A 14294-nucleotide genomic window follows, 5' to 3' on the forward strand; every position below is an offset into this window, starting at 1 on the left:
CTCATAAAAGGCCTGTTTTTGGCTTGTTTGGTGCACCAGGAGATCCCAGAAGGTTTGTTAGCTTCTTCAAAATATCACTGATAGTGTGTTAAACACGCTGGCCGTTTTGGCAAGTTTTGTGCCCTCAAGGCTTACCTGTCATCTCCTCTTTCCCCAGTAACCTCCTCCCCCCGAACTATAGCAAAAAACAGGTGACTCAGTGGTTTGACTCTCTCACTTCCCTGAACAAGCAGCTTGGTGAGTAATGTCTGTGGGATCTCCAGGACTTCCCAGACCTCTGTCCAAGGACTAGCTTGGCCTAGTCAGCTTTCGAGTCATTTATGTGAGAAGGGGTGGTGACCCTTCCACCCTGGGACTTTCGGATTAGGGACCTCTTCCTCTACTTGCTGCCCAGTCCACAGCCATGCTAGCTATAAACTCTGACCTCTGACACCTGACCCCTGGCCCAAGCATGGAGCTAGGGGCATAGAGCCTCTACTCTCAGGATGGCGTAACGACCGTGTCCTGAAAGTCTTAAAGGTAGAGATATAAGATTAAGGCCCAACTCTGCTGCATCCTGATAAATGGCTTTGGGGAAGCCTTATGTGAACACAAAGGGCTAGGAATATTGACTACCATTTTGCGGGGGAAGTGTGACAAGCCTTACATTAGAAAATGTGACCGTTTTTTTTTTTCCAACTTTGAAGCTCAGCACAGCCCAGTGAGGCCAGTGGCTGCGCACTAGTCGCTTGTGTCATTGCAGCACAATACTTGACGAGCAGCTGGAGAGAGAGCAAGGGTCCATTTTGACTCATGGTTTTAGAGGATTTTAGAGGCATGTCTGCAAGCAAGATGGCAGGGGCCCGCAGCAGAGACTCCACACATCACAGCAGACCAGGTGGCGGAGAGGGCAAGGCTGTGACCTTTAGAGGGTCACATGACTACCCCCAATGATCTGCTTCTGCCAGCTAGGCTCCACCTTTTAAAGGTTCCAAAGCCTCTAAAATTGGTGCCACCAGCTTGCAAGCTGGTGTTCCAAACCAGAACCCGTGGTGTGCATTTCAGATTAGAAACTTTCGTAGGCGCCACCGCCCCTGCATTCCAGAGGACCCCCTGAACCCGAGGCTTCTGCTAGGCTCCTCGTAGGAGGTCTTCTTCCTCTGAGGAGGGAGACGCAGCCCCTGGCCTGAGTAGAGGGCTCTGAGCAATCTGAGCCAAATAACCCTCTCTGTGGAGCCTCTCTGCTGGGGGAGTGCTGATTCCCTTTTGCAACAGGAACGCCTCTCCTGACTTTCCCCTTTCTCTTGGGAGAGTGCCTGCCTGACTCAGTTGACCCATTTTGTTTTCCGCCCCTGGAGACACCTACCACATGGACTGCATGGCGCTGGTACGCTTCCTGTATGAGAAAACTTGGCAAGAGTGCCTGGCCCATGTGCAGGATTGCAAGGTAGGCTTTCTCCTCTGTAGGCCTGGGAAGAGGAGATGTGTTCCGGCACCTGCCATCCCCTCTCCCCACAGCCTTCTCTGCCTCCCCCAGATCCTTCAGTCTTGATCTAGGCTTTTCTTCCTTCTTGTCAGTCACCAGGTACTCACTGGCCATTGGGCATTCTGGTTACCTCTACTAGGTTGCCCCTGAAGTCTACAGGGCTTACCCCAGCATAGTTTCCTCTGGGAAGCCCCTGTGAAATGGAATTGTGTATTCATGGGCCATCTCTGTCCTTACCCTCAGCTGTATGCTTCATAGCACTGGGCTTTGCCAAAGAGGGAGGCCATATTCTAAGGGGACACCACAATGTCACTTTAATAGACAGTGCTGATCCTGGCTCCAACCCTACCATTCTCTCTGGACCATCTGCTTCCGGGCAGGGTAAAACAGTGGGTTTATTCCCAACCTGTCCAGGACACTGGCCAGTTTTCTGGAATCTGGGAAATAGTTTGTCAAAATATCTCCTCCTGCCTCCTTGGTAAAAGTGTCTAGATGAAAAAGCCTGCAAAAGCCTAGGCATTTTTGAAAAGTTCTGAGCCCCAAGGGCTACCTTGCTACCCCCAGGGAGTGCCTCCTATTCTCCAGCTACCTCTGGCCAGCTCTGCTCTACATCTAGGAGCAGACTCGGGGAAATCCATGTTTTACTTGAAACCCTCTGGGGCCCCTGAGGCAGCTTACAGGTAACTGAGTATTTCACAGCCCCATGCCCAGCTCTGTCTTGTTCTTCTCCCCCCACTGTAGAAGCAGCTGCTGGACTGGAAAGCTTTCTCTGAAGCAGAGGCAGAGAACCTGGTGAATCCAACCTTCTTCCTAATGGTGGGGGAGTTCCAGAGCAAGGTGGAGAAGCAGCTGGAGCTCCTGGATGTACGTACAGGGGAGCTGGGACCGCTTGAGGTGTGACTGGTCCTGCAAATCCTAGAAGTCTAGTTTATCCCTGGCATGTCCACTCTCTGTCCCTTCCTGCATAGGCTTCCTGGGTTAGCCACATCAGACTTATCCCTTGGGTCCGGAAACCAGCCTGACACCAGGGCTGCTCAGCCTTGGAAAAGTCACTTGGGCCATGAGTGAGTGTACAGGAACCACTGTTGACCCTTGTATTAAAGGCTGGAGAAGACAAGAAGCTCCCAGTCTCAATATGTTTGTAGTCTTGACAGAGACTCAGCACAACTTTCTTGTGAAAGGCCAGATAGTGATTGTGTTAGGCCTTACGGGGCCACAGGTGCCTGTCACAACCTGTCACTTTTATCAATCTAAGCCATGCAGAAATAAAAGGTGTGGACGCATTACAATATCTTTATTAGAGGCCGGTTCGTTTAAGTTTCAAGTTATTTTTTCACTATTTTTGATTTTTTTTAAATGATTTAAAAATAGGAGAATCTGTGATCACAAGTCCAAACAAAAACAGATGAAGGGCCAAATTTATCCTGCAGTCCAGTCTACCAGTCTCTGTCCCAGATGATGCATCCAACCTGTGTGTTTTTGTCTTTTACATGTGTGGCACTGGTCCTCACATCTGCTAGGAAAGCCCTCTATCAAGCAACTATATCTAGTCCTAACACGTAGGGTTTGTTTTTTTTTTTACATTAGATTCATGTTATTTTATGTATTTATGTGTTTTGCCTGCATGCCTGCATGCGCATCACGTGTATGCCCAGTGCCTGGGGGACCAGAAGAAGGCATCAGAGAACTAGAGTTATGAATGATTGTGAACCACCACATGGGTACTTGGAACCCAGGTCTTCTGCAAAAGCAACACATACTCTTAACCACTGAGTCATCTCTGCAGCCCCTGGCGTGTACTTCTTAAAATAATCTATTTAATTTTATTTTATGTGCATTAGTGTGAAGGTGTCAGATCCCTTGGAATTGGGGTTACAGACAGTTGTGAGCTGCCATGTGGGTGCTGGGAATTGAACCTGGATCCTTTGGAAGAGCAGACAGTGCTCTTAACCACTGAGCCATCTCTCCAGCCCTGACGTGTAGTTTTTAAATCTGTGAATCTGTATGTGAGATTTTTAGGACAGCAGGGTGTGGAATTGTACCCAGATGGTAAGAGGCAGAGTATTCTAGAGAAATGCCCGGGTCCTCCTGCCCCATGGAGGGAAGGCCAGGAGACCAGATGGAGACCGTCTCAGTTAAAGTTTCTATTTCTAAAACATCACGATCCAATCAAGTTGGGGAGCAGTTGGTCTATTTTGTTTATACTTCCACACTGTAGTCCGTCAGTGAAAAAAGTCAAGACAGAGACTCAAGGCAGGACCCTGAGGCGGAGAAGCAGAAACCCAGAACACGGCTTTCTCCTCACGGCCCGCTCAGCCTGCTTTCTCTCACAGGGCAGGACCACCTGCCCAGGGGTGGGTAAGCACCAGCCACAGTGGGATGGGCCCTCCCACCACACCAACGATCAATCAAGAAGATGCCCGGCAGCCTTACCTGTGGGCCAATCTCATTCTCTCAGCTGAGGGACTTGTTTCCCAGCCTGTGGCAAGGTGACTCAAAACTAACCAGCACAGAGCCTAATGCTGACTGTGGGGGACATGCCCAGGTAGTAACTTCTGTTCTTGGAGACCCAGGGCCCAGTGGACAGGCCACCCTCAGGGCCTGGGGGAGTCTGCCCTCCAGGCAGCCTTCTCTGTTTTCTGTCACGGCAGAACTCCTTTGAGGCCTTGGCCAAACAGACAGAATTGCAGAGCTCAGACATCTTCAGGTACTTCCAGGAGGCAGTACGGCTGTGGGAGGGGCACCAGAGCATTCTCTTGGCCCAGGAGCTGGAGCTGGAGAAGAGGATAGAGCATCATCGGCAGAAACACAACCAGGAGAACCAGGTGCCCGAAGCCTGGGGCCCTGTGGGGAGAAGTGGGTGGAACCCAGACCGCAGCCCCCTTGATCTTGGGGTAAGATGGGAGTAGCAGACAAAAACCCCAAACCAGGCCAGAGCCCTGTGATGTGTCTTGGGAACCCAAGAATGCGCACAAGAGAGGAAGAAAGACAGAAAGAAAGACAGACAGACTGCCTGCCTGCCTGGGGAATAGTCTGGGTAGTTAAAATAACATGGCGTGGGGTTGGTAGGGTAGTTTAGCAATAGCACTTACATATAAGCCTATCGACATGAGTTCAATCCCTGGGTCCCAGAAGCTGTCAGAAGAGGCTCCCAAGAATTGTCCTCTAACCTTCACACACATGTGCCTGTACACCTATAAACAAGCATGCACACACACACACACACACACACACACACACACACACACAGAGAGAGATAGATAGAGGCACCTAAACAGAGAGATATACAAGAACATACACACATACTGAGACAGAAAGAGACACACATGCACACACACACACACACACACACACACACACACACACACACATTGAGAAGCAAAAGAGAGGAATAAATAAATAAATAAGAATATAAAAAAGATAATGAAAGTATAATTTCATGAGCTATGGCTTACTGCTGGGGCAAGAGAATACATCCTTTCTCCCCCATAGTGTTGAGAGACCATAACAACGTGACCAGCCTCGAAGGGACTGCAGTGATAGACAGGGGCACTGCCCCCACAGTGAACTCCAGAACTATTAATATGCAGTTGTTGGAGTAGGAAGGAAGCAGACCCTTGTGGGAAGTAAAGTCTAATTGAAAACCATGGTGACCCTTTTGAGGAGAAGCTTCTCAGGAGAAACGGGCTAGGCCCCGCCCCACAACATAACAAGTAAGGTTGCTTTATTATGAGGAAGTGCCAGCCGTGGCTGATGGCTTCAAAGCTCCCGGGCTTGGGTCAGCCTGAGCTCTCTTAGTCTCCAGGGTCCTCGCTGACCGTGATATCTGCCACAGCCTGAGCCCGCAAAGTGGCTGACTCTTGCATTGGAAGACTTCTTGAAGCCCGCTCGTGGAAGCTGGTAACTGTCCTTGTGGTCTGATAAAGCAAGGTGTAGGTGGCATTTCAGGGGACTGCCTCCAGGTCCTCACCTATGGAGTCTTGTAAGATATCAGTCACCCTCTTTAGGGAGAGGGAAATACACCTCCAGTTCATGGTACAGCACCACAAGTGTCAGTCAGGTAGCAAACTGTGTGTTCAGCGTCACCCAAAGCTATGTAACAGGGACATTGCGGCACATGTCAGCCAGTCACCTGCCCACATAGCCAGCGCCAGACCTGCCTACCTTCAAACATGGGGCCCAGACACAAGAGAAATGCCCTTGATCTGGGTCCTTGGGGAGGCAGATGGGGACAATGAACGTTCCAGGAGCAGAGTAGAGCCCCAAAGTGTGTTCTGGAGGGAGTGAGGGTGATCACACTCACACACCTGGTGGCCCTCACAGGCTTTTTGCCTAAGCTCCAACCCCAAAGAGAGTGGGATATGACCTCACTAAAGTCCTGCCAGCTCTGCACACTCACCTGTGCTCCTCTTGTTTGGGGAATGGCTGCCAGGCCCAAGAAGCTAACCTTGACAAGCTTCTAGACCAACTGAGACAGCAGAGCCAAGAGGAAGCCCTGAAGACAAGTATGGAAAAGACCAAGATTTTTCTGAAGAACATGAAGTGCAGGTATGCTGACCAGCCCTCAGAAGACAGGAGGGGAAGACCAGGATTCACAGTTAAGGGAACACCAGCCAGCACAGGAGACCAGGGATGTGATCAGCAAACTCCAATAAAAAAGCCGCGGCCTTAATTCTGGAGAACACTAATGACCCTTTGCTCCTCGCCCGGGAACCCGCAGAATTTCCCAGGGTGAATTGTGGCAAGTTTGTAGTGAGAACTTTCAAGGCAATTGAGACTAAGAGCTAAGAACTTGGGCTCCCCCTCTTAAAATGTAAACATACATACATCTACTCTTTGTTAAAGGAAGAGAAAAGTCAACTTCTGTGAACATAGATGTCTGCCTCAGTCTCTCCCCCGCTGTTTCTCTATATGAATGTGCACACTTATGTACACAGAGACATACCAATATGGTGGTTTTTTTGTTTTTTTTTGTTTTTTTTTGTTTTTTTTTTTTTTAGTTTTATATAAGATAGTTTATTGCTCTTGGTAGGAAGAATTGTCAGCCCAAGTGGCATAATTTCATTAAGAAAAACTATATATATATATATATATTTACTTATTCTTTTCTTTAATTATTATTATTTTTTATTAATTACACTTTATTCACTTTGTATCCCCCCGTACCTCCTTCCCTCCTCCCCTCCCAAACCCTTCCTCTGTCCCTCTTCTCCATGCATGCCCCCTCCCCAAGTCCACTGATAGGGGAGGTCTTCCTTTCTTTCCTTCTGATCCTAGTCTATCAGATCTCATCAGGAGTGGCTGCATTTGTCTTCCTCTGTGGCCTGGTAAGGCTGTTCCCCCCTCAGGGGGAGGTGATCAAAGAGCAGGCCACTGAGTTCATGTCAGAGACAGTGCCTGTTCCCATCACTATGGAACACACTTGGACACTGAACTGCCATGGGCTACATCTGTGCAGGGGTTCTAGGTTATCTCCATGCATGGTCCTTGGTTGGAGTATCAGTCTCAGAAAAGACCGTTGTGCCCAGATTTTTTGGTTCTGTTGTTTTCCTTGTGGAGCTCCTGTCCTCTCCAGGTCTTACTATTTCCCAATTCCTTCATAAGATTCCCAGCACTCTGCCCAAAGGTTGGCCATAATTCTCAGCATCTGCTTTGATACCCTGCAGGGTAGAGTCTTCAGAGGCCCTCCGTGGCAGGCTCCTGACTTGTTGCCTGTTTTCTCCCTCTTCTGATGTCCCCCTTTGCCTTTCTGAATGGGGATTGAGCATTTTAACAATAAAGGCTGGGTTATATAATGTAAACTATTCTGTAACTACAGATCTATTTCAGTTTTTAAGTGACTGTGTAGAATTTATTACTCTAATTTATTACTATAATTACTTACACATACATACTATATAAGACACTTTATTGTAGGTGTGTCCTCTAATGTTTAGCTTTTCCCTTTTGGTTCCAGGTTCTCTATACTGAATTACAACCAGTTCTCTGTGAACCGTTTTATATTTTTGTCTCTCTGTACAGCTGATTCCATAACTGCCATTCACTTCTGTGAATAGACTCACCTTCTATCTGATTGACACACATAGATCTGGATTTATCTTTGGGTAACTAAGTAAGCTTTGGGGCCTTGTTTACTTTGCCTGAGAAACAGATCAAACTTATGAGCCTGGTGATGTTTGAGGGTTTGATGGGATAATGAAGATTATGGTCAAGTATAGAGTTAGGACAAGAAAAGTAAGTCCACCTCACAAAAAAAACCTCAGGTGCTTCCCAGACTCTCTACACAGAGCACACATGCTTAGAAAAACAGCACAATGGCCCAAAGACTGCTTCCATGAAGAGTAGCCACCCAGCAGCTCCACACAATGCCAGTTGCCAGGTGGAGGTGTGGGGCATGACTTCAGCGAGGTGGGTCCCTCACACTCAGCAGAGCCCCCTCACCCAGTCGACTCGCCCCCCTCCTTCCCAGGTACGAGAGTTTTCACATCCTCCTGAGCAAAGAAGTGATGGAGTACCCGGCGTTCGTACTGAAAGAGCTCAACGGCTACAGCTTTGCACTCAGCCGGCACTTCTTCATCCGGGAAATCTTTGAGCAGGTGTGAAGGGCAGGTGTGCACCCCGGGCCACTCACTAAGAAGGGAAAGGGAGAGAATAGCTTCCTGTCTGATCTGCTAGACGCTTGGAAGCCATCCTTAATTCTGCTAAATAGGAATCCATGTCAGGATGTCACGGATAAAGAGACTGAGAAAAGATGTTCTCTTCTTGGTTTAAAAGGGATTAGGGATTAGATAGATGATGGCTCAACAGATAAAGCAGTTGCTGTGCAGGTATGAAGACCCGGGTTCAGATCCTGAGAACTCACATGAAGCCAAGCCAGCAGCCCACTTCTGTAGTCCCAGTGCTTCTCTGGGGAGATGGGAGTCAGAGACAGGAGGATCTTCAGAAGCTCAGAAATCAGCTGGCCTGATAACTCCAGGGAACGATAGGGAGGCCCTGCCTCAAGGTGGAAGGTGAGGACTGAAACCGAAGCTGTTCTCTGAACTACACACATGGCCTCCCACAGATCCCCCAAGTGTGCACATGATAGACAGGCACCAATCCTAAAATGGAAGGTCTAATTTTCACGGTGCTTTGAGTTCCATTCGTAATGCCTATCACTGCCGCATGATTCTGCCGAAATTAAGCCCAGACCCATTTGCTCTTGCTCAGCTGTTCCTTGTCAGGCCCTACCCCCATCAAAGCCGACTCACCCAGGCTCATGTCAGTCAGGCTCATTCTGGATGTCCAGTGCAGTGGGTTCTCACCCTTCCAGCTCACTTCTGAGACTGTCAGAGTGAGCTCTGATTCTGTCACCTCGTGCTTACCTTGCGGGTGTGCTAGCCTGCTGGGAACTAAGAAAAAAAAATGCTGGCCTAGACTGAGGACACATAGAGAATGAAGTTGGTCACAGCTTGTGCAGGGCCTTTTTACCCACAGACATGAAGCTTTAGAAGTAGCACTCTGGAGCAAGGCTTTGCTGGTCCTGTGGTGACTTGTGATTTTTTTTTTCCTTGTAGAACTTGGATGGGGAAGTGATTTTCAAATTCAGGCAACCAGGTAACACAACCTGAGTCCAGTTTCCCTGCTCTCACTCCTGTACATCCATGGGTGGAGGCCCAACCCAGGCAATACTAATCACTGTGTTCTTTTGATCACCAACAGAAATCCACGAAAGAGTCTTCATGCAGAAAGTAAAAAAACTGAAGAAAAAACGAATGACGAGAGTAAAAATACACAAAGCTGAAACCAGCATAAGTGAGGAGACAGGTTCTAAGGGGCCAGAAGAAGGCATGGAAGAAGAAGGAAGAGGTGAAGAAACAGAGCCAGTCACTGCTGGAGAGGCCCTGAACCAGTGGAGCAAGTTCTCCGGGATGGATGATCTCAAAGAAGAGTCTTTCCTAGACTCTGAAGAAATTCGGGGCGTGAGGGAGACTTTCTCAGAGACATCTCAGGACACAGAAAATGTGAAGGCCCCTGTGAGGGAGACTTTCTCAGAGACATCTCAGGACACAGAAAATGTGAAGGCCCCTGAAGAGGAGAGGGTAGAGGCAGATGAAGAGGAGGAGGAAGAGGCGCAAAAAGAAGAGGAGGAGGAGAAGGAAGAGCAGCAGGAGGAAGCAAAAGAGGAGAGGGAAGAGGAGGAACAGAGGGAGGAAGAGGAAGAAGAGGAGGAAATACATGAGGAAGAGGAAGATGAGGAGGAAGAGAATGATAATGATGAGACTGAAGATGTGGAGTACAATCAAGAGAGCTTTTTTATGGATCAGGTAAGCCAGCCCATTGGTTCATTGTTGAGTATGAAGAAAGTTGGCTGTGTTTGTCTTATGTATATTCTTCAGATAAGCCAGTCTCTGATATCCCAATTTCTACAGGGGTCTGGATAAAGAGCCACAAGACTGTTCCTTTCTATTTTTGTTAACAAAGATACAACTCTTTCCTTACTGCAAAGATTTGTAAAATTTACCTTCCTTTCCTTGTACCCCTACAGCCCTCTTCTGGAGTCATCTTTCTCACGGCTTTCTTCACCTCTCCCTGGGGTCTCTTTCTCACCTCTTTTTTACTGCTCAGATCGCCTCACTCTGTCCTACTTTCAAACCTGTTCTCGTCCTGTTCACTGGATATGTAACAAAACATTGTCCCTTTGATGGGCAGTTTTGTCAACATGTTACAGCCTAGAATCACTTGGAAAGAGTCTTAGTGAGAGACTGCCTACATCAGGTTGGCCTGTGGGCGTATCTGTGGGGATTGTCTTATTGAGTTAATTGATGTGGGAAGAAGACTCAGCCCACAACGGGCAGCAAACCTAGGCAAACCTCATAAGAGGGGAGAAATCAGGCTGAGCGCAATGAGGACATATACATTCATTTCTCTGTGTCCCTAACTGTGGATATGAGGTGATGAGTTGCTTCAGGCTCTTGCTATCTCGGCTTCCTGCTATGATCAACCACAGCCTAGAATGTGATCTAAAACAAACTCTTTCTCTCCTTACTTGCTTCTTCTCAGGATGGTCTATCATAGCAACAGCCAATAGGACACTCCCATTTGAGAACTGGCAAGTGACTCATTTTAATAAACCTTGTCTTCAAAACACACCCAAATGCACAAAACCATGGTGGCAGAATGGCAAAACAAAACAAAACATATTTCCTATATTGCCTCTCCTCCTCCTTTTAGTATGAATGCCAAACTCACATCTTCACACGTTTTGAGAAAAGAGCGTTGAAGGCCATAGATAAAAATGACAAGTGGTAAAAAAAAAAAAAAAAAAATTCCATTACTTCTCATTCTCAGCCAGTGATAAATCATGTTTGGGGCTGTTTCAAATGGAGACCTGAGACTTATGAGCGAAACTCTGTCACTTCAAAACTACTGAGGATGTAGCTCAGTGCTTGCATGCAAAATGCCCTGGGGTCAGCTCTGCCGGCAAATAAAAGTAAAGAAAAGCACTCTGTGTGGGGGAAGGAGATGGTGAGGGAAAGCTCTTATCGGCAGCCTGGTCCACGTCCACTGTCCCTGCATCAGTGAGGCTGATTTTTAAGCTCCATTCTCCATCTAGGGTGAAGGCAGGGAAAAGGGCCCCGAGGAGATGTCCGGTGAGGAGATGGAGTTCTTCACAACTGCAAGCGGAAACACTTACTTTGCCTTCCTGTCTGTGGAAGATGAACAAAAGATCCACAGTAGGCCCCATTCCCACCATGCTGTGTTCTTCAATGACTCTTTCAGCAACAAGTACATAGAGCAAGTGATTCTTCCACTCGAACTAATCTTAAATGTGAAGAAACGGTGAGTGGCAAACCGCTGCATTCTCTTTCTCTTACTCGGAACTTTCTACCTGAGGTACAAGAAGTAAAGATTCCTTTTAGCTAGAAAGATTAAAAGCTTAGGTAACTGGGGGAGGGTAGGGGTGAGAACCACCATAGGAAATATCAAATGTCCTAGAATACCACAGACGTGGATATTCTTGGTGATTGAATAGCATCTTCCCAGAGAGCTCTGTTGGTCTGGGCTCTGTCATAAAAATGCTTTCCCCTGCCATCTACTTTTGGCTTCTAATTTCTAGCTCATCCATAGCTTTAAAGTTTCTTTTATTTTTGAAAGGTTTATTTTTATTTTATGTGTATGACTGTTTGCCTGTATGTATGTATTATATGTGTGTGTGTGTGTGTGTGTGTGTATGTATGTGTCTGTGTGTAAGCACCTGTGGAGGCTAGAAGAGGGTACCAGAACCCCAAGAACTGGAGTCACACACAGGGCTGCTAACTGTCTTCTGGTTGCTGGGAACTGAGCCAAGGTCCTCTGTGAGAGCAGCAAGTAAACTACTGAGCACCTCTGCAGCCCCTAACATCTTTTATTTAAAAATTCTTGCTGGGCGTGGTGGCACATATCTTTAATCCCAGCACTTGGGAGGCAGAGACAGGCAGATCTCTGTGAGGCCAGCCTAATCTACAGAGTGAGTTCCAGGACAGCCAGTACTGTTACACAGAGAAACCCTGACTTGAAAAACAAAAAACGAACAAACAAACAAAAAACTATAGATATAAGCCAAAAGTATGCTATATCTTGTGTGGCGTTTTATGCTGATCAATACAGAAAATGGAAAAAGAACTATGGACAATGAAGAAATGACCTGTTGTCTTAAAAAAAAAAAAGTATATGCAGCCCTTTGTAGCCTAGTGTTCTGTGACACTATTCTTGGAGAGATGTGAAGAAATGTAGAACCTTTGAGCTCCTCTGTACTTGGCGTAGGCACGGGGTTATTTTTTTGCAGCCTTCGCTGTGAGAATAAAAGATTGCAAGCCACCCAGCAAGAGAGCCTGAGTGGATGGAGAGTGTCCATCTACTCGGTGAGATAAAATGCACACGGGGAAGAGAATGAGGTATGAAAGCAGAAGGCGCTTTGAGTCTCAGTGTGAAAGATCTCTTACGGGTTTTAATTGCTGCCAGAGATGACTGACCCTTGCTCGCCGCCCCCACCCCCACCCCCAGGATTCGAGCTGGCTTCTTTGAACATCTTGAGAAGTGGTTTGACCAGTGTGTCCTCAGTGCTCGGGTCACTGTGGCTGCCAAGGTTGACGAACTGGACTCAGAGCTGGAGCTCCGTCTGCACCTGCACAAGCCAAGGCTCCAGCACGTGGAGAAGGATATTCACAACGTCAGAGCAGGTTCAAGTTGTCCTGGGAAGGTCTATTTTGTCCTGAGAAATCCCTTACAGGGTCTGCTGTTCCATGGGCTCTTTTTTTGTTTTGTTTTGTTTTGTTTTGTTTTGTTTTTCCTTTTTTCAGCCCACGATTACCTCATACAATTCTGAATAGGTTATCATCATCACATTTGGAAGGTGTCTGGAATTAACATACGAGATTTTAAAAGCTTCCTCCCTCCCTCCCTTCTTTCCTTCTTGAGATAAGCCTAGGTTGGCCCGGAACTCATCATGTACCCAAAGCTATCCTCAGACTGGAAACCTCCTTGACTCACCCTCATGAGTGTTTCTCCCTCCCTCCCTTTGTAGAGTGTTAGGGGTAAAAGGAAGAGTGTCATCCTGCTGTAGCTCTTGGCTTTCAAACCTTCTCAGCCACCCGTCAGCTACGCACCTTCATGATAGATGTTCCAGCAGCCAATCCATAGCTTACAAACCTGACTTCTCGGGTTCAGTTTCTCTGGCTATGTAACTCTGAGCAGGTTGTCTGACCTCTCTTCCCCTTCCCTCCCCTCCTCGACAGGAGGAGGTGTCAAAGTGCTATGGGGAGGAATCACTGCTGTAAAGGAACAGGTTGAGACTTCCCACCTTTGTGCTTGTTGAGGTGTCCTCACCAAGATCCCAGTGCTCCCCAAACACCCACAGCTAGCCATCTGCCCCCTGAGATTCTCTGTATTCCCAGCTTTGCCCTCTCAGCAAGCTGGAAGGTTCTGCCAAGCAGGGAGCCCAGGGTCACAGCCCTCTCCAGTCTGGGACCTTGAGCAAGATGCTCATTGGCCTTCTTAGGGCCTCAACCCTGTTCCAGTCCTACTCCAGAAAGGGCAGTTGGGTCATGGCGAGGGACCTTACTGGACACGAGTGGTTTTAGCCCCAGGCTGGCCTAGGAGATGCAGTAGGACGGAATGGCCGCACAGGGTACCAGCTTTCCTCACCCTCTTGCAGCTGAGCTCCTGCTTCACAAGGAGAGGCTGGACAGCCACTGTGCAGGTGTGGTCGAGACACTGAGGAAGGAGAGGCTGATGTTCTGCCAGTTCCAAGAAGAGCAAACGGCACGGAGCAAAACCTTCCGCCGCAAGATCTACGACATGGAGCACAATTTCTTAAATGCCTCCAAGAGCCAAAAGTAAGAGGCTGGAGTGTGTCCTCCTCAGTGCTGGCTCTAGAAGCCCAGCTCCTCCTGGTAAAGGGGCAGGAGGCTCTAGAGAGCCTACTTTTGAGCTCACCTTTTCTCTAGACTCCACGGGCAATATTTAATGCGTGTGAGGCAGGCCGGGTGGGGGTGCATAGCCTGTGAGGGAAGAGGTCCATACACACAGTTCATATGGTTCAAATAACCATGCTGAGGAGGACTGCTTCCCCTTGGGGGCTTCTAGAAGGGCATCTAGAAGGGCAGGAGGGCATTGTCAACGAACCCAGAGACACCTGTCAAAACTTGGGATAGGGGCAGCTGCAGGGCAAATAGAGCAAGGCCGCTCAGAGGCGTAAGGCAGAGGCCTTATTTGGGTGACAGAAAGGACCTTGCCAGGTATATCAATCACAGGGGCAGCTGGTTCAGGTGGCCCTTATTGCAGAGGAGAGCAGAGGGTAAGGAGGCTT

General features: G+C 48.1%; 1 protein-coding gene across 1 annotated transcript in view; it reads left to right on the forward strand.

Annotated features, from left to right (window-relative positions):
* Ccdc180 (coiled-coil domain containing 180) overlaps positions 1-14294 on the forward strand; it is a 59764-nt gene that overhangs the window by 13559 nt on the left and 31911 nt on the right. The window contains 11 exon segments of the mRNA XM_060379866.1: positions 158-237; positions 1338-1426; positions 2207-2329; positions 4117-4290; positions 5898-6013; positions 7935-8061; positions 9022-9061; positions 9167-9771; positions 11061-11287; positions 12491-12666; positions 13641-13821. Coding sequence (XP_060235849.1) covers positions 158-237; positions 1338-1426; positions 2207-2329; positions 4117-4290; positions 5898-6013; positions 7935-8061; positions 9022-9061; positions 9167-9771; positions 11061-11287; positions 12491-12666; positions 13641-13821 — 1938 coding nt within the window.

Source organism: Meriones unguiculatus, chromosome 3, assembly GCF_030254825.1.
Source record: "Meriones unguiculatus strain TT.TT164.6M chromosome 3, Bangor_MerUng_6.1, whole genome shotgun sequence".
NCBI lineage: Eukaryota > Metazoa > Chordata > Mammalia > Rodentia > Muridae > Meriones > Meriones unguiculatus.